Genomic DNA, 21756 nt, shown 5'->3' with positions numbered 1-21756 from the left:
AAATGCGGTGTATTTTCCGTTATTAGGCAGCCGTGGTCCAAATTTAAACCACATGGCATCCTCCTAGGTGTAGGCCAATGTAAATTTTAATCTTGCTACTTTTATGTTTTCATTTTATAATCTCATTACCTGAATTAAAAAAAAACCAGTCGTAATAGTTAGCATTCATTGTTTGAAGGGTGTTCATTGGATTATCCAGCAGTTCTAAATTGTTGTTCTCTTCATTTGCATATAAGGAAATTAAGGCTTAATAAGATTAAATAACTTTTCCAAGATCACAGAGCTAGCAGGATTAGAGATTAAGCAAACACTAGAGCCCTTGCTTTTAGTTACTGTACAATAGTGCCTTTACTGCTTATTTTGGGATAAAAGTTACTTAAAATAGTTATTTAAAAAATTGATATTTTCCAAGCTACATCAAAGCTGAGTTTTTACTAAAACAATTTATTTTCATATATTAGCTTGGATTGTTAGGTTTAGTGTAGATTATCAGCCGTCCTGTAAATCTATAATAATATCTTGCTTCAATTCTAGTATTCTTTCAAGGTTGTTTGTAATCTCGTTAGAGAACTTTGCAGTTGTCGTATTAGGATGAGTTACTTAAAAAAATTACAATTAGTTATAAGTTGTTGACAATTTAGAGAATCTCTGCTCTACGTTTAGGAATACAGTTTTGAATTCTAACAGAAGGGAGGAATTTTAGAATGACGTTGGCTTACAAAAGCTTCCTTAAGTTCTCCATCTATGCAGTCAGTGGTTCTCAAACCAACTGTAAAAATCTTTAAGGAAACCTTGACACATTCACAAAGAACTTTCATGTTTTTAATTAGAAATCCCACGTCGAAATAAAAAACTCTCCCATTTCATATTTGTCTGTGGTCTGTAGAAGAAATTGTGAAGATTGTGATCTCCCTAAATAATGTGTTGGAATCAGCATTTTGAATTAGTTACAGAAAGTTGCTATTTAGTAATCTTGCCTCTTCTATTTTTAATGTGTTCCTTTTCTTTGTAGAAACGGACTGCAGGAGACATAGATCTGGGTAGACAGCGTGGCTGCAGGCCTCAGGGTTGGCATCCCTGCCGCCTTTGAACGGAGCGTGTTGGCAGTTCAGGGCCCAGCTCAGCCTGCATCCTGCATCCCGCATCCCGCATCCCACATCCCGCATCCCGCATCCCGCATCCTGCATCATGCCCGCGCTGTCCGCAGGCTCGGGGAGCGACACAGGTATGGAGCCCGTGAGGCGCACTTTTCCTCCCATCCTTACAAATCATCCAGTTCACAGTGAAAACCAGCATTGCTTTAAGCGACTGCAGACAGGCTTGTCTTTCTGAAACCAAAGTGAGGGCCATCATGGCCTCAGGATAAACGTTACTGGAGGGCGAGGGCGGGACCGCTTTCTTGGGTACTGAGGGCTCCTGCTAATGCTCTTGTGCTGTTTTGCATTTTGGAATAATGCCGTACATTTACATTTCTTTTTTTAAAAATTAAGTATTTTAAAGATACAGAAAAGTGTGGAAAGTATCATGGTACTCATATTACCTGTCACTCTACTTTAATCATAGCGATGAATTTTTTTGGCCGTAGTTGCTCAGACCTCTCATTTTTTCCCCCCATTTTTCTATTTTCTTCTTTCTGTCCAGAGGTGAAAACTGTTCTGAAGTTGATATATGTCATTAAAGAACTCAATTAAAACAAGCACATTGTTATCAGTTGTAAGACTTAGTGATACTTAAAGCTTTACAAGAAAGGGAAAAAAACTCATGCATGTATGTATGTGTGAAATCCCCTCTTTCTGACCTGATTTAGAAGGTGGGATGGGGGTGGTCAGTGCCCCTTTGAAGCCCTTTCCTGGGGTTCCCCGGAATCAGCACTTTAGAAAAATGTAGATTCTTGGACCCTCCTCAGAATTATTAAAACAGAATGCGAGTGGGGTTGGGGAGCTGTAGCTTGCATTTTTAAGACCACTCAGAAGAGGGGGTGGCACAGAGTGTGGCTAAAGGGATGGGCTCTGTTGCACTGACCACACTGAGTTGGTCGCATTAACACCCTTCTGTAACCAGCTGAGATATGTCTTGTCCTGGACAGCCACTGGCACCCTAGTTTTTAAAGAGCTGAATCACAAATGTGATTTTGTGTTGTGTTAGGTGACCCTGGCCTTGTCACGTGCACGATTTGCCCGTACCGTTCTTTGCTGTTTCAAGCAGAGCCGTACTTACTCTTTGGCAAGTTTCTTCTTGTCTTTATCCATCAAGAATGATGTTTTTCTACTGTGATTTACACTGAGGATTAGTTTTTCTTAGGAAGTGATTTTGATTTTTAAATTACATAAAAATCTTTTTTTCTCAAGACATGAACTTGGAAGCAGCTCCCTTGGACAAAATTTTTTTTTCTTTTCAGTTTTTATATAGGCCCACATTGTGTTCCACTATATAAAATGAATGATTTAAGTTTCTGTCGTGGTTTGGGAAATTATAGATAAAATTTATTTGAACCATAAATTTACTACAGTTTATGTAGTAAATAAGTTTTCTGCCTTGCCGTTCACCAAAAAATGTCTTAGTTTAATTGAATGCAAAATATTGTCGATTACACCTAACATGGGGAATGATTAAAGTGGCAGTTTAGGCGTCAGTCGTGAAAAATACCATAGGCTGTTTAGAATGGAAAACGGACTGTAGGGCTTCCCTGGTGGCGCAGTGGTTCAGAGTCTGCCTGCCGATGCAGGGCACACGGGTTCGTGCCCCGGTCCGGGAAGATCCCACATACCGCGGAGTGGCTGGGCCCGTGAGCCGTGGCCGCTGAGCCTGCGCGTCCGGAGCCTGTGCTCCGCAACGGGAGAGGCCACAGCAGTGAGAGGCTCGCGTACCGGAAAAAAAAAAAAGGACTCTAGCACGCCTAGCTGGCCCGCTTGGTGCAAATCTAAAATACTGGTGCGACTCACTCCCGGCTTTGCGATAGTTTTTGACCAGTGTGTCCCAATAAGGTTTGAGTTGGGCAGAGGAGATTGTTTTAAGAGTCACAGCATTTAGGGGGACCCCAGGGTGTGGGCACCCATCAGATGCCACGTTCCCTTGTCCTTCCTTGTAGACCAGATGCCATCGATCAGTCAAGGGTCATTGTTACTGTCAGCAGCGTTGCTTAGCGATGGTCTCCAGGGGAACAGCGTTAGCATAGCTGAAGGGCGGTTCTCACGCAGTGGGAGCGGGTGCAACTCACAGTGGCCCCAGTGCACGCGTGGTGCTCACGTGGGGAAGTGCTTGCTGTGTAAACTTCCACCACTTCCTCTTCCTCTGAGAGCAGTTAGTTACACAAGTAATACATAAAACTACACAGATAAAAAAAGGAAAGAAACCCTTCCTACCCGCTCTTCCCCTTCCCCCAGTCTCCTTTTCTTTCTGTTTGATGAGTATCCTGCAAGAATTTTCTGTACATTAAACACTTATGTGCCTTTGTAAGTAAATGTGTGTGTACATAAGTATATTGTTTTGTCCTTTTTCTTATTTTTTTATCACAGATTCTGTCATACTCTATGGATCGTTCTGTGACTTTCTTTCTACACGAAGTAATGTCTCGAAGAGGTGTTTCTAAGATGTGTGTGTGTGCATACATCTGTATATATAAACATAGATACTCCAGATTCTCTTCAACTAATGCATAGATTTCCATTGTGTCACAGTACATTGTGTAGTGAACCAGACTACCCTTAATGAAAGCCCTGGTTTTGTTCCTTTTGTAATATTTTAGGAGAAAAGATGTACACATTTAATGGATGTTGTCAAATTGTCCTCCAGAGGTGTTAAACCACTTAACAATCCACGGACAGTACCTTAAGAATCGTTTCCCCCATGTTCTTGGCAATATTCGATATTATGTCCTTATAATTTTTACCAATCTGATGGGGAAAATACGGTATCTTAAGTGTGAAATGTGCATTGCTACCAACATTGAGCACATTTCCCTTTGTTTAATGGCCATTATTCCTCTGTGATTTGTTCTTATCCTTTTCCCATCCTATTGGTTTATCATTTTCTTATTTATTTGCAGTATTTATTTGTATTTTTTGTTGTTGGTGTTTTTTTTTTTTTTTGCGGTACAAGGACCTCTCACTGCTGTGGCCTCTCCCGTTGTGGAGCACAGGCTCCGGATGCGCAGGCTCAGCGGCCATGGCTCACGGGCCCAGCCGCTCCGCGGCATGTGGGATCTTCCCAGACCGGGGCACGAACCTGTGTCCCCTGCATCGGCAGGCGGACTCTCAACCACTGCGCCACCAGGGAAGCCCTATTTATTTGTATTTTGTGTATTAACCCTTTGGGTCATTTTAGGTTGAACACCATTTCTTCTGGTCATTTGTCCTTTTTTTCTTCCTTAAATAGTATCATTTTTAAAATAGAAGTTGAAAACTTTTATATGGACAAATCAGTATTTTCTGTGTGGTGAATGCTTTTTTCCTTGTGCTTAGGCAGGATTGAGAAGATAGTCTCTAAGATCTTCTTTTAATAATTAAAAAAATTTTGGGACTTCCCTGGCGATCCAGTGGTTGAGACTCCGTGCTCCCAATGTAGAGGGCGCAGGTTCAATCCCTGGTCGGGGAACTAAGATCCCGCATGCCGCATGGCGTGGCCTAAAAATAATAATGACTTTAAAAATTTGATTTTACACATTTGGAATTTCAGTCCAACTAGTTTGCATGTGGAATGAGACAGTAATCAAATCTTAACATATTTCCCACGTGAAGAGCCAGTAGTCCCCAAATCACTCACTCAATAGCCCAGCCTTTTTACATAAATGTGTATTAGCCCCTCTCGTGTATACATATGTTGTGGGTTTTCTTTCTTAGCTGTTATGATCTGGTGATCTTATTTAAAAAAATTTGTTTTTAAATTTTATTTTTAGAGTAATTTTAGATTTAGAGAACGATTATGAAGATAAGACAGAGAGTTCCAATATCCTTTATACTTGTTGCCCTGATTATTAACATCTTACCTTAGTTTGGTACGTTCATTTCAATTAGAAAATCAATACTGATACATTATTATTAGCTAAAGTCTATACTTTAATCAGATTTTCTTAGTTTCCGTTAATATCCTTTTTTGGGTCCAGGGTCTCACATTATATTTAGTTGACCTCGTCTCATTAGGCTCCTCTTGGCTATGCAGTTTCCTTAGACTTTCCTCGTGTTTGACGACCTTGACCGTTTGCGAGAGTAGTACTGGTCAGATATGTAGTGGAATTCCCTCTGTTGGAATTTGTCTGATGTAAAGTGCCACTGTCGTCACATTGTATATTAAGGGGACATGCTGTCCACTTGGTTTATGACTGTTGATGCTGACTAAGTGGCTGATGTGATGTTCGCCCCACCTCCCCACTGGACAGTGACTCTGTCTGCCCACCCTGTCCCGCTGTGCTCTGGGGAAGGACGTCTGCGTGCCTCTCACATTCGAAGGGCGTGTGTCCTGCTCTCCTTCAGGGTGACGGATCCCTGTAACTTATTTGGAATACTTTCTCTCTTCTCTCCCATTAATTTATTCAATCCTTTTTCATATCCGTTTGGACTCTTGGATGTTTATTGACACTTCGGGACATAATTCACGTCTACTTCACTTACTTTATTGTTCAAATTGTCCCAGCTTTGGGGCCACTGGGAGCTTTTTCAGTTGGTTTCTTTGACGTATCCCTATCCACAGGGGCGTGTTTTAAACGCTTCCTTACTTTGGGCATGACGGGATGCTCCAGGTTAATCTTGCAGTGCCCCGTCTAGAATCAGCCATTTCTCAAAGGACCACCAGCTCCTTTTATTAGGGAATGGGATTAGAAACCAAGATCTGGATGGTAGGTTTGCACAGTGGTTTTTCTTTTAGGCCCTCTCATCTGGCAGAGCAAAGGAATACATGTGTGTGTACTGACCCGTGTATATATGCACATATATGAACATTTCTGTGTGCAATCGTCTGTAAGTATATTAAGCTACATATGAGTTCTTACTGGTGTCTCCAGCTCTAAACCATAGGAAATGGATCATTTTAGCCTCCTTCCCTTGTCTGTAAACTCCCGCTGGCTACCACCACCCACCACACACCATCTATCTACTGAATTGTTCAGCCCAGTGTGCGTGTGTAGTAGTGTCCAAACTGTTACCTGTCCCTCCTTGGGACACAGCTTTTATCAGCTAGAGAGTTGATCTTGTTTTCGTTCCTGTGATAGTACCGTTCTGTTTTTAATCTTATGGACTCGTTCTTTCCCTACATAGTACCTGTGTTAGTTTTACAAATTCATTAGGTCTGAATTTCACAAATATCATATAATGTGGAATATAATATATATACAGAAACGCATATAAAACTTTCATAGTACAGTTTTAAGAGTGATTATAATGCCAACGTCCATGTGGTCACCACCTGAGGAAAGAAACTGAACCCCTGAGAGCATCCCGTGCGCTTCCTCCACTCGCTGCCTCCCCAGCCGCCATGGCGACGGACAGCAAAGAAGATCCTGCCTCACAGTGTACACAGAACGTATGTTTTAAGCATCCCGAGGCACTTTGGTTTAATTTCGCCCGTTGTTGAGCTTTATAAATGGAATTTTACCACATGAACTTTTTTTAGGTTAGTGGTGACTGTTTAGAATGAGGGAAAAAATAACAAATTACGAATTTTTAAAAGTGGATACATAAAATAAATATTACGGAATCCAGGGGAAAAGCATAATATTTTAGTGAACTGCCCGACATACCTCTATACTTGGTTTTCTTCTTTATTTTTTGGCTGTCTACTTTTTGATTGCCTCTTCCTATGACGGTGATTTTTGCAATATTTACTTCAAGAGAAGAGAAAGGCGGTCCAGCCTGCAAAGGAGAAGTGCAGGATACTTGTGTAGACAGTACTCCTGACACTCAGTAGCTCTCACTCCAGGTGTGTGGGTTTCCCTGACACCGAGCGGTTCTCTGCGACACCAGCTGGGTGTCCCAGAGCTCGGTTCTGACACACGCTGGTGGTCGCGCAGACCTCACAGGCTCAGTCCCCGTAAGACGCCCCAACTTCAGATACCAGTTACAAGTAATAGGCCCCCAGGTTGCCCACAGCTTCTGTCTAGCATGGCTGCAAAGTGGGGTCCCACAGCCGCCTCCTTGCATTCTGTCCTTTGCTAGAACAGCTCACAGAACTAAGGGAAAGATGTAACTCATCCTTGTCAGGTTACTGTGTAATAAAAGACAGGATAAAGGATACAGATGAGGAGATGCATAGGGTGGGGTCTGGAAGGGTCCAGAGATCAGGAGACTCTGTCCCTGTGGGAGTTGGGGACCGTCACCCACTGTGTGTAGAAGTGTTCACCAACACAGAAGCTCGCTGAACGCTGCAGTACTGGGATTTCTATGGTGGCTTCATCCCATGGGCGTGAGCCATTTATTCACTCCACATTCAGCCCCTTTCCTCCTCCAGGACGTGGGAAAGGCCCTGTCACTCCATATCTGTATCTGTTGTTCATGGTGGTCCATATGTAGTGGTAGCTCGTGGTAGCTTTCGTGTGCACTTCTTGGTTGTTCGTGAGGCTGAGCACATGTTCACATTGGCCGTTTCGATGTTCTCTTCGTGAGGTACCGACTCACATCTTCTGCTTATTTTTCAATTGCCTGGTTTTCTGTGTAGGGCATTTTTCTGTGTCCTGGATTCCGTCCTCTGTCAGCTTTGCTAGCTGACAGCCGTCTTCTCTTGTTCTGCGGCCTGTCTTCTCATTCTCCTTGCCTCCTGCCCTGGTCCACGTGCAGGAGTCACACATTTCAGTGCAGCTCATCACCACGTCTTTTATGGTGAGTGATTTCTGTATTTTATTCATAAACTATTCCTCAGCCTATGGTCAGGAACTTATTCATTTTTCCTTTTACATTTTGATTTTAATACTCTAGGATAGATTTTTGTGTAAGGTGTGAAGTAGGCTACAGATTAACTTTTCCCACGTGGATGTCCAGCTGTCTCGCCGTGACGCTGTAAAGACTGTCCTTTCTCCCCTGCGGGCAGAGCTGCCATGTGGGACCTTGATTACAGTGTTGACTGTCATTGGACTCAGCATCCTTGTTTTTAGTTCTGGATCTCAAAAGGAGTTACTTCAGCATTTCTTCGTTGTCATGCTCGCTCTAGGTTTTTTTCATGTATGCCCTTTATTAGATTAAGGAAGTTTCCTTTTATTCTTAGTTTGCAGAAAACTTTTTAAAAATCACTAGCCATTGAATTTTGTCAAGTGCGTTTTATTTGTTCACTGTAATCATATGATTTGTTTCCTGTACATCTCAATATAGCAAATATCACTGATTTTTGAATGTTAAGCTAACTGGCATTTTAGGGATAAGCCCAATTTGCTCCTGATTTCTTATCCCTTTCATATAGCCTGCTGGATTTGGCTTGCTCACATTTTATCTACAGTTTTAATATCTGTGTCTATGAGTGATTGTAGCCTGTAATTTTCCTTTCTCATTCTCTCGTCAGATTTTCACAGTCACGTAGTGTGTTGGAAAGTCTTTACTCCTGTTCTCTTCTGTTCTTGTGTGTTCATTAGAATACTTCTTTTTATCATTTTAGATTTCCCCTTAATTATTTTGAAGTTATACACTCTCTTTCTCTATTTTTAATGGCTACCTTAGAAATTACAACATGTGTCCTTTATTATAAAATCCCCCATTAATCTGTACCTTTATTGTCATCCTGGACAATCTAAAGACCTTACACTCTTACCCTGTATGCTTCCCTCCCCGTTTATATGCTATTGTGTCATGTATTTTGATTCTCTATTAAAAAACAAAACCCAAACCTTGAAGATGTCAGCTTCATAGCATCTTACAACTTGGCATTTTAATCCAAGATGACTTTTCATCTGGTTAATATAAAACTCTTTAGAATTTCCACTATTGAAGGTCTGCTGATGTCCAACTGTCTCTGTTGTCGTGTCGGACGTGCTTTCATTTGCCTTCATTTTGAAAGGTATTCTTACTAAGCATAGAATTCTAGGTTGGCATTATTATTTTTTCAGTGTACTAAGAACGAGAAGATGAAGAAACGATATCTTTAAAGTTGCTATTTAGGACTTCCCTGGTGGCGCAGTGGTTGAGAGTCCACCTACCGATGCAGGGGACACGGGTTTGTGCCCCGATCCGAGAAGATCCCACATGCCGTGGAGCGGCTGAGCCTGTGAGCCACCGCTGAGCCTACGCGTCCGGAGCCTGTGCTCCGCAACGGGAGAGGCCACAACAGTGAGAGGCCCGCATACCGCAAAAAAAAAAAAAAAAAAAAAAAATTGCTATTTAGAAATCAGCTGTCAGACTCTCTGTTTTAAAGTAATCTATCTTTTTTCTCTAAGATTTTTTTTTTCTATTCTTGCTGTGTGTCTAGGTAGAATTTCTTTTTTTTCTATTCTTTTAGAATTCTTTTGGCTTTTTGGATGTATGTGTTCATGTATTTCATGAATTCTGGAAAATTTTCGGTTGTTATCACTCAGATATTACCTGTACTCCATTCTTTCTCTCATTTCTCTTTCTGTGTGTCGGTTAAATATGTGTAAGACCTTTTCTGTGTCCCTTATTTCTCGTGTCACTCTTCTGGATTTACCTCTCTTGGCACTCTCATTCTTTTCTCTGAGTAACTCTCACCTGTCTTCCATTTTTAATCCTTCTTTCTGGAGCTGTATATGATCCCCTTTACATCCCTGCATTAAGTTTTTAATTAATTAAAAAGTTTTTAAAAAATAAGTTGTTTAGTTCTTGAAAATGTTGTTTGCACCATAGATCAGTTTTGTTAGGAAATCTGGCAACCTTATTTCCAGCATCAAAATCATGATGTTTTTATCTTTAAAGTGATAGATTCATGTTCTTGGAGATACTGAGTGTATCACTGAGATACACCACGAAAGGAAGCCACTTGAAATAACAAAAGACTTCATTAGCATTGTCTGTCATGAAGTGTTTTGTTCTCATCTTTCACTTCAAAGGCTAATATGATCATTTCCCCCCCTTGATTGTTTGTACATTTCATTGTTGACCTTGCTGCTCTTTTCTTCTGATAGTTCCCCAAAAGAAGTATATACCCTGTAGCTTTGAGCTGACCATGTTCATATTGTCACAGTTCCCTGCCTCAGCAAGTTGAGCTCATTAGGCATGTGGTTGATGGGTAGCTGTCATGTGTGAACAAAAAGCAGTGTGTGAACCCACATTTGGGTACAAGTTTTTTTCTTTTTGGTAGTAGTGTACTTCTTTGCGCATAGAGCTTGTGCTCCCTTTAAACTGAATCAGTACACTTATTTCCATCCTCGTCTCTGCTCACAAACTGTTGATGAACTAAGTGAAGAAGTTTCTCTCCAGGTAGTACGGGTTTTTCAGTGTTTAACAGAAAAATCACTACGTGGCATTTCTCCCAGTGGCTCACAGGTGGAGACTGTGTCTCAGCTTCTGTCCTGCTGGTGGTTTCCTCCAAAGGGTACAGTCAGCATGTGCCAACACGCCTCCATGATGGCAATGGCTCTCCCACTGTGCGCACCTCTGCTGCTACAGAGAGTCCCACAGAGTCATCTCATGGAGGAATTTCGCCAGTAATTTTCATTCATTGCATAATATTTGTCTTTCATTCTGAGGCTCATTTTATAATCTTTATGGCAATAGTGTGACCTCTGTTTTAGCTGTAAGGAATGCAGTATTTAGTGATGTCTATATAGTTTTGGGTTTTTTTTTCACTTTTAAGTTTTTTTAAATTGAGGTAAAATGTATATAATATAAAATTTGCCATATTAACCATTTTAAATGTACAATTTAGTGGCATTAATAATATTCAAAATGTTGTGCAGACATCACCACTGTCTATTTTCAAAACATTTTCATCACCCCAAACAGAAACTCTGTATCCGTTTAGCAGTAACTCCACTTGCCCCCGACTGCCAGCTTTTGACAGTCACCGTTCTACTTTCTGTCTCTCGATTTTGCCTATTTCAGATATTTCCTATAAGTGGAGTCATGTAATATTTGTCCTTTTGTGACTGACTTACGCTACTTAACATAATGTCTACAAGGTACATCCATGTTCTGATCCATGTATCAGAACTATATTCCCTTTTGTGGTTGAAGAATATTCTTTTGTATGTACACACTGAATTTTGTTTATCCGTCTTTCTGCTGGTGGACACTTGAGTTGTTTCTACCTTTTGACCGTTGTGAATAATGCTGCAATGTCAGTTGTTGTTCAAGTGTCTGTTGGAACCCCTGATTTCAGTTCTTTTAGGTGTGTGCCTAGGAACACAGTTTCCTGCTCCGATTCTGTGTTTAGCTCTCTGAGGAACCACCAGACTGTTTTCTAGTCTGCACCGTTTTATATTTTCACCAGCAGTGTATGAGAGTTTATATCCTCACCCATACTTGTTATTTTATGTAGTTTTAAAATTATAGTCATCCTAGTAGGGGCGAGGTGGTAGCTCATGGTGGTTTCTGTGTGCATTTTCCTAATGACTGATGATGTTGAGCATCTTTTCAGGGCTTGTTGGCCATGACCAGTTGACCCTTGAGTGACACAGGTCAGTTTTTTCTTACATTGCTTGTGCTTTTGTATATTATATCCCCATGTCTTTTTATAACTGGAAATTTGTACCTTTTTACTCCCTTCACTCATTTTGCCCACCCTCCACCCCCACCTCTAGCAATCACCAGTCTGTTCTCTGTACCTGTGAGCTGCTTCTTGTTGTTGCTGTGTTTAGATTCCACATATAAGTGAGATCATACGGTATTTGTCTTTCTCTGTCTGACATTTCACTTAGCATAATACCCTCAAGGTCCATCCGTATTGTCACAAATGGCAAGATTTCATTCTTTTTTTAATGGCTGAATAATATGCCATTGTGTGTGTGTGTGTGTGTGTGTGTGTGACATTTTATCTATTCATCTGTCGATGGACGTTTAGGTTGTTTCCATATCTTGGCTATTGTAAATAATACTGTAATGAACGTTGGGGTGCATATATCTTTTTGAGTTAGTGGTTTTTGTTTGCCTTGGGTAAATACCCAGAAGTGGAAATGCTGGATCATATGGTAATTCTATTTTTAATTTTTTTGAAGAACCTCCTTACTGTTCTCCATAGCGGCTGCACCAATTTACAATCCTACCAACAGTGCATGAGGGTTCCCGTTTCTCCACATCCTTACCAGAACTTGTTATTTCTTATCTTTTTGATAGTAGCCATTCTAACAGGTGTGAGGTGGTATCTCATTGTGGCTTTGCTTTGCAGTTCTCTAATAATTAGCAGTGTTGAACATCTTTTCACGTGCCTGTTGGCCCTCTGTATGTCTTCTTTGGAAAAATGTCTATTCAGATAATCTGCCTTCTTTTTAACCCCTTATGATATATATAATTTGCAAATATTTTTATTTTATCAGTTGCCTTTTGATTTTGTTGATGGTTTCCTTTGCTGTGCAAAAGCTTTTTAGTTTTATGTAGTCCTGCTTGTTTATTTTTGCTTTTGTTGCCTTTGATTCTGGTGTCAAATCCAAATAATCATTGCCAAGACCAGTGTCAAAGGAGCTTCCTGCCTATGCTTTCTTCTAGGAGTTTTATGGTTTCAGGTCTTACATTCACATCTTTAATCCATTTTGAGTTAATTTTTTGTGTAAGGTGTAAGGTAGCGGTCTAGTTTCTTTTTTTTTTTTTTTTTGGCCTGTGGCTGTCCAGTTTTTCCAGCACCAGTTATTGAAGAGACTCTCCTTTCCCCATTGTATATTCTTAGCTCCTTTGTCATAAATTGAATGACCACAGATGCACGTTTCTGGGCTCTCTATTCAGTTGATCTATGTGTCTGTTTTTATATCCTTACCATACTGTTTTGCTTACTATAGCTTTGTAATATAGTTTGAAATCAGGGAGCATTATGCCTCCACCTTTTTATTTCTCAAGTTTGCTTTGGCTGTTGCAGTCTTTTGTGGTTCCATACAAATTTTATGACTGTTCTATTTCTGTGAAAAATGCCTTTGGAATTTTCATAGGGATTGCACTGAATCCTTTGGGAGTAGATTTCTTTGGGTAGTATGGACATTTTAACAATATTAATTCTTCCAATCCTTAAGTGTGGAATATCTTTCCGTTTATTTGCGTTTCTCAATTTCTTCCATCAGTGTCTTAAAGTTTTCAGTGAACAGGTCTTTCACGTCATTGGTAAAATCTATTTCTAAGTATTTTATTCTTTTTGATGCAGTTGTAAATGGGATTACTTTCTTAATTTCTCTTTCTGATAGTTTAGTGTATGGAAACACAGTAGATTTCTGTACATGATTTTGTATCCTGCAGCTTTAATAAATTCATTTATTTATTGTAACTTTTTTTGGTGGAGTCGTTATGGTTTTCTATATATAATAGCACATCATCTGCAAAGAGTTACAGTTTTACTTCTTCCTTTTTGATTTGGATACCTTTTATTTCTTTTCCTTGTCTGATTGCCATGGCGAGGGCTTCCAATACTTTGTTGAATAAAAGTGGTGAGAGTGAGCATCCTTGTCCTGCTCCTGGTCGAAATGCTTTCAGATTTTCACCTTTGACTATGATGTTAGCTGTGAGTTTGTCTTAAATGGCCATTATTATATTGAGGTATGTTCCCTTTATACCCACTTTGTTGAGACTTTTTATCATGAAGGAATGTTGAATCTTGTCACATGCTTTTTCTGCATCTATGGAGATGATCATGTGATTTTTATTATTCATTCTGTATATGTGGTGTATCACAAATTGATTGATTTGCGGATGCTGAACTATCCTTGCATTCCTGGAATAAATCCCACTTGATTATGGTGCATCACCTTTTTAATGTATTGTTGAATTTCGTTTGTTAATGTTTTGTTGAGGATTTTTACAGCTATGTTCATCAGGGATATTAGCTTGTGATTTTCTTTTCTTGTGTTGTCCTTGCCTGGTTTTGATATTAGGGTAATGCAGGCCTTGTAAAATGAGTTTGGAAGTGGTCCCTCTTCTATTTTTTGGAAGACTTGAGAAGGATTGGCATTGATTCTCCTTTGAATGTTTGCTATAATTCATCGGTGCCGCCATCTGGTCCTGGGCTTTTGTTCGTTGGGAGGTTTTTGATTACTAATTCAATCTCCTTATTAGTAATGTCTGTTCACATTTTCTGTTTCTTTATGATTCCCTCTTGGTAAGTTGTATGTTTCTAAGGAATTTACCCGTTTCTTCTAGGTTGTCCAGTTTGTTGGTGCATATTGTTTGAAGCAGTCTTTTAATGATCCTTTTGTTTTTGTAGTATCAGTTCTAACAGCTCCTCTTTCATTCTTGATTTATTTATTTGAGTCCTCTCCTTTTTTTTTCTTGATGAGTTTGTCAGTTTTATCTTTTCAAAGAACCAGCTCTTGGTTTTATTGATTTTTTTTTCCTCTTTAAGTCTCTAATTCGTTTAATTCTGCTGTAATCTTTTCAAAATTTCCTTCCTTCTACTAACTTTGGGCTTTGTTCTAGTCCTTGAGTTATAAAGTTTGTTTATCTGAGATTTTTCTTGTTTCTTGAGTTTTAGGCATTTATATCTATGAAATTCCCTCTTAGAAATGCTTTTGCTACATTACCTAAGTTTTGGTATGTTGTATTTTCATTTTTATTAGTTTTTTGATTTCTCTTTTGATTTCTTCAGTAACATTATTTAATCTCCACGTACTTGTGAATTTTCCAGGTATTTCTCTAGTAATTGATTTCTAGTTTCATACTATTGCAGTCAGAGGTGCAAAAGGTGCTTAATATGATTTCCATCTTCTTAAATTTGCTAAGACTTATCTTGTGACTTAACATATGATACTTCTGGAAAGTGTTCTGTTTGCACTTGAGAAGAATGTATATTTGGTTTGGTTTGGTTTGGATGGCATGTTCTGTATATATCTGTTAAGTTCTTCTGCTCTAATGTGTCACTGAAGGCCAGTGTTTCCTGATTTATTGCTTTTCTGTTTGGATGAGCTATTCACTGATGTAAGTGGGGTATTAAAGTCCCCTACTATTATTGTGTTGCTGTCTGTTTCCTCCTTTAGGTCTGTTAATATTTGCTTTCTCCTATATTGGGTGCATAAATATTTACAAATGTTATGTCCTCTTGTTGGATTGACACCTTTATCATTATATAATGACCTGTTTTGTCTCCTATTACAGTCTTTGTTTTAAGGTCTATTTTGCCTGATGTAAGTGTAGCTACCCCAGATTTCTTTCTTGGTTTCCATGTGTATGGGATATCTTTTCCATCCGTTCACTTTCAGTTTGGGTGTGTCCTTATGTATGAAGTGGGTCTCTTGTAGGTAGCAAGTAGCTATTGATAGGTCTTGTATTTTAATCCATTCAGGCAGTCTGTTTTTTGATTGGATAATTTAGTCCATGTATATTCAAAGTAGTTATTGATACGACTGTACTTACTGCCGTTCTGTTAATTGTTTTTAGGGCTGTTTTGTAGTTCCTCTCTTCCTCTCTTCTTCTCTTGCTCTTCTTTTGTGGTTTTATAACTGTCTTTAGTGGTATGTGTAGACTCCTTTATCACTGTCTTTTGTGTATCTCCTATAATTTTTTTCCTTTGTGATAACCGTGAGGCTTACCTATAACAACTTACATTTATGACAGTATTTTAAGTTAATAGCAACTTATGTTTGAATGCATTCTAAGGCTCTGCATTTTTACTTCCTCCACCACTCTTATGTTTTTGGTGTTACATTTTATATCTTTTTATCTTGTGTATCCCTTAACTAGTTATTGTGATTACAGTTATGTTTACTGCTTTTGTCTTTTAAACTTCACACTGGCTTTATAAGTGATTAATCCACTACCTTTTCTATGTATTTACCTTTACCAGTGAGATTGCTACTTTTATATATTTTCCTTTTACTAAGGAGCATCATTTCTTTTCAGCTTAAAGAAGTCCCTTTAACATTTCTTTTAAGGCCTGTTTAGTGGTGATGAACTACTTCTGCTCTTGCTTGTCTGGAAAATTCTTTACCTCTACTTCCTTTCTGAATGGTAACTTTGCCTGGTAGAATATTCATGGTTGGAAGGTTTATTCTTTTAGTGCTTTGAATATATCATGCCACTCCCTCTGGCCTGCAAAGTTTCTGCTGAAAAACCTGCTTATAGTATTATGGGGGTTCTCTTTTATGAAAGAAGTTGTTTTTCTCTTGCTACTTTTCAGAGTCTCTCCTTGTCTTTAACTTTTGATGTTTTAATTGTAATGTGTCTTGGTGTGGTTCTCTTTGGGTTCACCTTATTTGGACTTCTCTGGGCTTCCTGGACCTGGGTGTTGTTTCCTTCCCCAGGTGAGGGAAGTTTTCAGTCAGTATTTCTTCAAATAACTCTTCTGCCATTTCTCTCTGTCTCTTCTGGGATCCCTATGTTGTGAGTGTTAGTCTGCTTGATGTTGTCACATAGGTTACTTAGCTGTCTTTACTTTTTTTCTTCTTTTTTTGATTTTCTTCTTCTTTGAGTTCCTCTTCTCTGTCTTTGAGTTCACTGATCCTTTTTTTTTCTAGTTCGTGTAGTCAGCTGTTGAATCCCTCTAGTGTCGTTTTTAGTTCAGTTATTTTATCCTTCAGCTCTGTTACTTCTCTATGGTATTTTTTGTATTTTCTGTCTCTGTTGCAGTTCTCACTGTGTTCATCAGTTCTCTTCCTGAGTTAAGTGAGCATCTTTATCACCACTACGTTTTCCCTTTTATGAGGTAAATTACATACCACTGTTCATTAAGGCTTTTTCCTTAGGTTTTACCTTATTCTTTCATTTGGGATGTATTCCTCTGTATCTTCATTTGCTTGACTCTGTGTTGGTTTCTGTGTATTAGATGAAATAGCTACCTTTCCAAGTCGTGAAGGGTTGGCCTTCTGTAGGAGATGAACCTTATTTTTCGACCCTGCCCTAACTGGTGTCTCTCAAACCTTTGTGATTTTCCAGCCATCCTATTTTATTTTTAGTGGCTCCCAGTAGTTGAGGGTGTGCTAAGACCAGCCATTGTCCCAAAGGAGAGGATCTTGGCAACTAGATTCAGGCTGATTGGAAGCCAGACCCTCAGGCAGCAGCTTTTAAAGAACACAAACACGTATCCAGTCTTGTGAGCGTAAGCCCTGCTGTCCACAGACCAGAGGATCTGGAGGGGTCCTCTGGGTGGCAGCCAAAAAGTCAGGGCTCCAGATGAGTGTATAAGCTCCTTTCTGGGAGTTACTGGTGAGCTGTAGTGAGGCAGAGGGAGAACAAACAGGTGTCTGTGCCTGGCCTGCACCTCCATTGCCTCTAGGCACGTGACACCCCTGGAGCCCCTGCGCCCGAGGCTGAGGCTGCAGAGCAAGCAGGTTGGCCTTGCTCACAGAAGGGCAAGGAGTGTGTTTTCAGTGTGCTGGCCGTGCGGTGCCCTTGGGGTGGGAGTTGGCCAAGAACTCTATGACGGTTACGTCATGGGACCCAGGAATGGAAGCCCCCCTGTGGCCTCGAGAGCCAGGCACAAAAACTGGGTCACCAGATGAACGTAGACGCTTCCCTCGGGGGGATGCTGGCACTCCGGAGCAGCACAGAGGGAGGGAGAGCGTGAAGGTGTCACACGCTGCCCAGAACGAGGTGGGCAAAGTTGGCATCTGCCGTAAGAAGGAAAAAATGAGAAAAAGAAGTAAAGAGAAAAGAAAGATGGCGCGCACTGGTTTTAGCAAGGCAGAGGGAGAGTGGAAGACGACCCCCACCAGAAGGGAGAAAGAAGCGGCACCTGCTGCCTTAGCAATTGTCAGCCGAAAAAGACGCACAACCTAAAAGTTGAGAATTATGTTTTATTTGGCGAACTTTCCGAGGACTTCAGCCCAGGAGGCACCCTCTCGGGTGCTCTGAGGAGCTGCTGTGAAGAGGCAACGGGGGGAGCCAGGATCTGTAGGAGTTTCTGCAACAAAGACCGGGTTGTTGGAACTTCAAAAGATTACTGTTCATTACAGAAAACCAGACACCTCAAGTTAAGGAATTTAGCGCTTTTCTATGTATGGGAGGATGCAAGAGTCTGGCCTCATTGAAGTCATTCCGTTGATGTGCACTTTAACTGTCTAGGGCCAGGACCCTGCTTTTCTCCATCCTGAATCCCCTCGGGGCGCACCGCTGGGGGCTGCCGTGGCTGAGGGCTTGATGGCCACAGCATCCTTTGTTTACTGACATGGCAGGTGACATTCTCCATCCACACAGGGAAAAAGGAGAGCAGGGATATGGCCCCCACTAGCCACTGTCCTTGCAGAGAATTCGAGTAGGCCCCTGCCACCCAGACCAACACTTTAAAGTTAGCAAATGAGTCTTTTTCACTTAAAGTCTGGGTGATTTTTCAAAGGGCTACTTCTGCACTGGGCCACGTGGTGGGTGAGTCTGTGTAGGGGCCCTTTAAGGACTGTTTCTCAGCTTCCCACAGCCTTGGTAGATCTCATGGGCCTGAGCCCCCTTGTGACCACATTTTAATTAACAACATTTTAGGGTATAATTGCAACTCTGTGCTAGTCTTAGCATGAACGAAGAATGGAGCCTGCTGAAATTTTCTTTGTTGCCATAAAATGGCTGACAACATTTTATAACAACACTGTTTAACTTTTCCAGCAGGATAATAAAAAGTGCACTTTAACAAAACTGTTTGGAGTCTTCAGTTTCTACTGAAGTTTTTTTTTAAAGTTTGGTGTTCAGATTGTTCCCTCTTGAAGCGTCATGCAGTGCCAGGCCTGTTAGGTTTTTCTTCCTTGGTTGGTAACTGGTAGACAGACCTCTTTCGGAAACTCATTCATCACCATCGTTTCTGGTGGTTGAAGCACATTTTCACCTTTACCTTTGTCAGCCCTGTGAAATCCTATAGCTTTGCAGTTTATGGTATCCAAGATAAAAACCAATGACATTAGTGTAGCGGGCGTGTGTTTGATAGGAAGGGATATTGAATGAGGGCTAATATTGTGCTTTGTCGGTTTACTAGTGAATATCGTCACGTTCACTTGCCTTTGTAGCCTTGTAACATTTGGTACTCAGATCATACTCAGAAGACTGGGAACCCCTGTGATTGTATCACTCTTTTCTGTCACTGTTTTATGCTTCTGTGAGCGAATTTGAACAAATGACTTGACATAATTATAGTTGTATAATTTTCCAAACACAAATGGCAATAAGGAGATGCCATGGAAGTTGATGAGAAGGAACAAGGATTCTGACAGGCATAACTGCTGCAGCACCTGTGCGGCCTAGGAAACAGTGACAGCACTAGATTTCTGCAAAAATCATCACCCTGTTGCAAATTTGAACATAGGTCAACAGAGTTTTGATTTTTTTCCCCCTTGGACGGTGCTAAATTCCCAGTGGGAACAAGTGCCTGTGGACCGTGTAAGGGACCATTGGACCCTGTAATTGTCAGCAGGTGGCAACTTAAGAATCAAGAATTGATCTACTCTTTCATTACGTTGTACACATAAAACTAATGCCATGTTATATATGTTGTATGTCAATTTTATCTCAATAACAGTAATAAAAAAGAATCTGCTCTCTTGCACTGTTTCCTCAGAGGCTTGAAGCCCAGTTCCACATTTGGAAAAGTCCCTTCCTTGCCCCCCTGGCAATCTCTTGATTGGTAGAACGTGCTGTGCTAAGTGACATTTAAATTAAAGGGGGCATTTTTTGGTGTTCTTCCTATGAAATAAATGAGAATTGTTATATCAAGAGTCTGTTTTTATAACCCAAATTCCATATGTGCTTGTGTGTGTACATGCTAACTGAAATTAGCTGAATCACTAGGCTTTATTTTGCAATGTTCTTCCTTATCACAAAAGAGATTTTGCCTTTTACAAAAAATTCTTAATACAATCTTAGGGTTTAGTTTTTTTTTTTTTTTTTTTTTTTTTTTTTTTTTTTTTTTGCGGTACGCGGGCCTCTCACTGTCGTGGCCTCTCCCGTTGTGGAGCACAGGCTCCGGACGTGCAGGCTCAGCAGCCATGGCTCACGGGCCCAGCCGCTCCGCGGCATGTGGGATCTTCCCGGACCAGGGCACGAACCCGTGTCCCCTGCATCGGCAGGCGGACTCTTAACCACTGCGCCACCAGGGAAGCCCAGGGTTTAGTTTTAAAAGGGGGTTATTGGCAGTTTGAGTGATCTTGGTAGATTTTAAATCCCTGCTGCTGTGGAATTGTTCATTACAAAATATTCTTTTCTCTTTGGTAGTAAGAACTTTATTTAGTGGGTTTATATTCTTGGAACTTGGCATCCAAAAGATGTGACTCTTTTTTCCTTTTAGAAGAGACCTTGAGAGATACATAGTGAGCAGTTATAGTAAAAATGGAGACCAAACTGTTACTGAATTGGTCGACTGGACCCAGTCAGGGTCCTAGCCTGGGCCGGACCCGCATCCCAGCCAGGGAGGTTCTTTTTCCAGTTGGATTCATGCAGCCAGTAACGAAACCGGTGCTGATACTGGAACCAGCCCCAGCTTTCTTCGAAGGATGGAGAAGCGGGAACCTAGTTTGCAAATCAACTTCTCAACCCAATTCAGGTGGAGACACCACATACATAGGAGGGTCGAGGTGAAAGGGAGGGAATTGGGAAGAGAGGGAGGAATATCCCTGAGTTATTCAAGAACAGGGGTGTGGTTTGGACCCAGAACCGAGGGAACTCTCCTTTTCAGTCCTTGTGTGGGCTTTTCTGGTTGTCGTGGCAACTGTCAGCTGTCATGGGCTGGTAGCTGTGTCATTTAGCTGATGAATCACAATGACCATGTAATGAGGCTTAGAGTCTACAGGAGGTCACATCTTCCGCCATCTTGGGTTTGGTTGGTTCCAGCCAGTTCTTGTTTTTCTCTCGCAGCTTCCCCCTGAAATTTAGGTAAGAGCAGTTGGTTTCCCTTTGAGGAGGGGCGGGGGTATGATTCTGGGGCAACAGCCTTGGTAACAAAACCAAGAAGATGGCTTTATGTTGTTAAGATGTAACTGAACAGCTATTATAAAGCTATTGAAATCAGTACAATTTAAAAAATATTTTATTTGCCAAAACTCACGTTAAATGTTAAACTTCTCTTTCTGATGTAGTGCACTTGAACCTCCTAAATTTTTAAATACTGTCCAAGAAGTGCATGTGAACGTGTCTTAAGGTACGGGACAGAGTAACTAAAGTCTGTAATGCTTCTTGACAAGTGAGGATTGTGAAAAAAATCACTCTTGTAATTATTGTGAAAGGATTTTTGTGATAGCAGGTATTTCTTAGACTGAATTTTTATGACACAGTTTGAATGCAAAGATGTTATTTGGGATTGCCTTCATTATGTAGGGATCTAGTTTCGTATTTGATTTCATTTTTTCCTGAAAAGGTAATCCAGGGATGCACCACTCTTAGTAGAATAATTTCTCACTACTTCCCTGGTTTGAAATGCTACCTTTATCTTATACTAGATTCTTTACGTGTACTAGGTCTCTTTCCGGATCTTCTTACATTTCAGCAGCTTTAAACTGGCCACTCTTGGAGTTTTGAGGGTGCGGTTTACCCCTGATGATTATGATTTCTGTTACAGACAAAATTTCAAGCAGTTTAAAGAAGATTTGTGTAGGCTGGAAGGGTGGGAAGCACTTACGTCGGTGGTTATCAGTTTTGAGCCGCCAATTTATTATTTTTAGCTTAAAATAGATTATTAGATTAGTAGATTATTCCATTTATTATAAGATTCATGCATGGAAGTACATTGTCATCACTATTTGGAAACTGTCTCACCTACCACATCTTTTCCCCATGGAAGCAGGTTCTTTTTTTT

General features: G+C 40.5%; 1 protein-coding gene across 6 annotated transcripts in view; it reads left to right on the top strand.

Annotated features, from left to right (window-relative positions):
* Positions 1–21756, top strand: part of MPP7 (MAGUK p55 scaffold protein 7) — a 251755-nt gene that overhangs the window by 52928 nt on the left and 177071 nt on the right. For all 6 annotated transcript variants that reach the window (XM_049705343.1, XM_033403528.2, XM_049705340.1 and 3 more), the window contains one exon: positions 1013–1225. In XM_049705343.1, coding sequence (XP_049561300.1) covers positions 1189–1225 — 37 coding nt within the window. In that variant the 5' untranslated portion in view covers positions 1013–1188. The remainder of the gene's footprint in view (positions 1–1012; positions 1226–21756) is intronic.

Source organism: Orcinus orca, chromosome 2, assembly GCF_937001465.1.
Source record: "Orcinus orca chromosome 2, mOrcOrc1.1, whole genome shotgun sequence".
NCBI classification, from domain to species: Eukaryota; Metazoa; Chordata; class Mammalia; order Artiodactyla; family Delphinidae; genus Orcinus; species Orcinus orca.
This window is presented reverse-complemented; position numbering and strand designations above follow the sequence as displayed.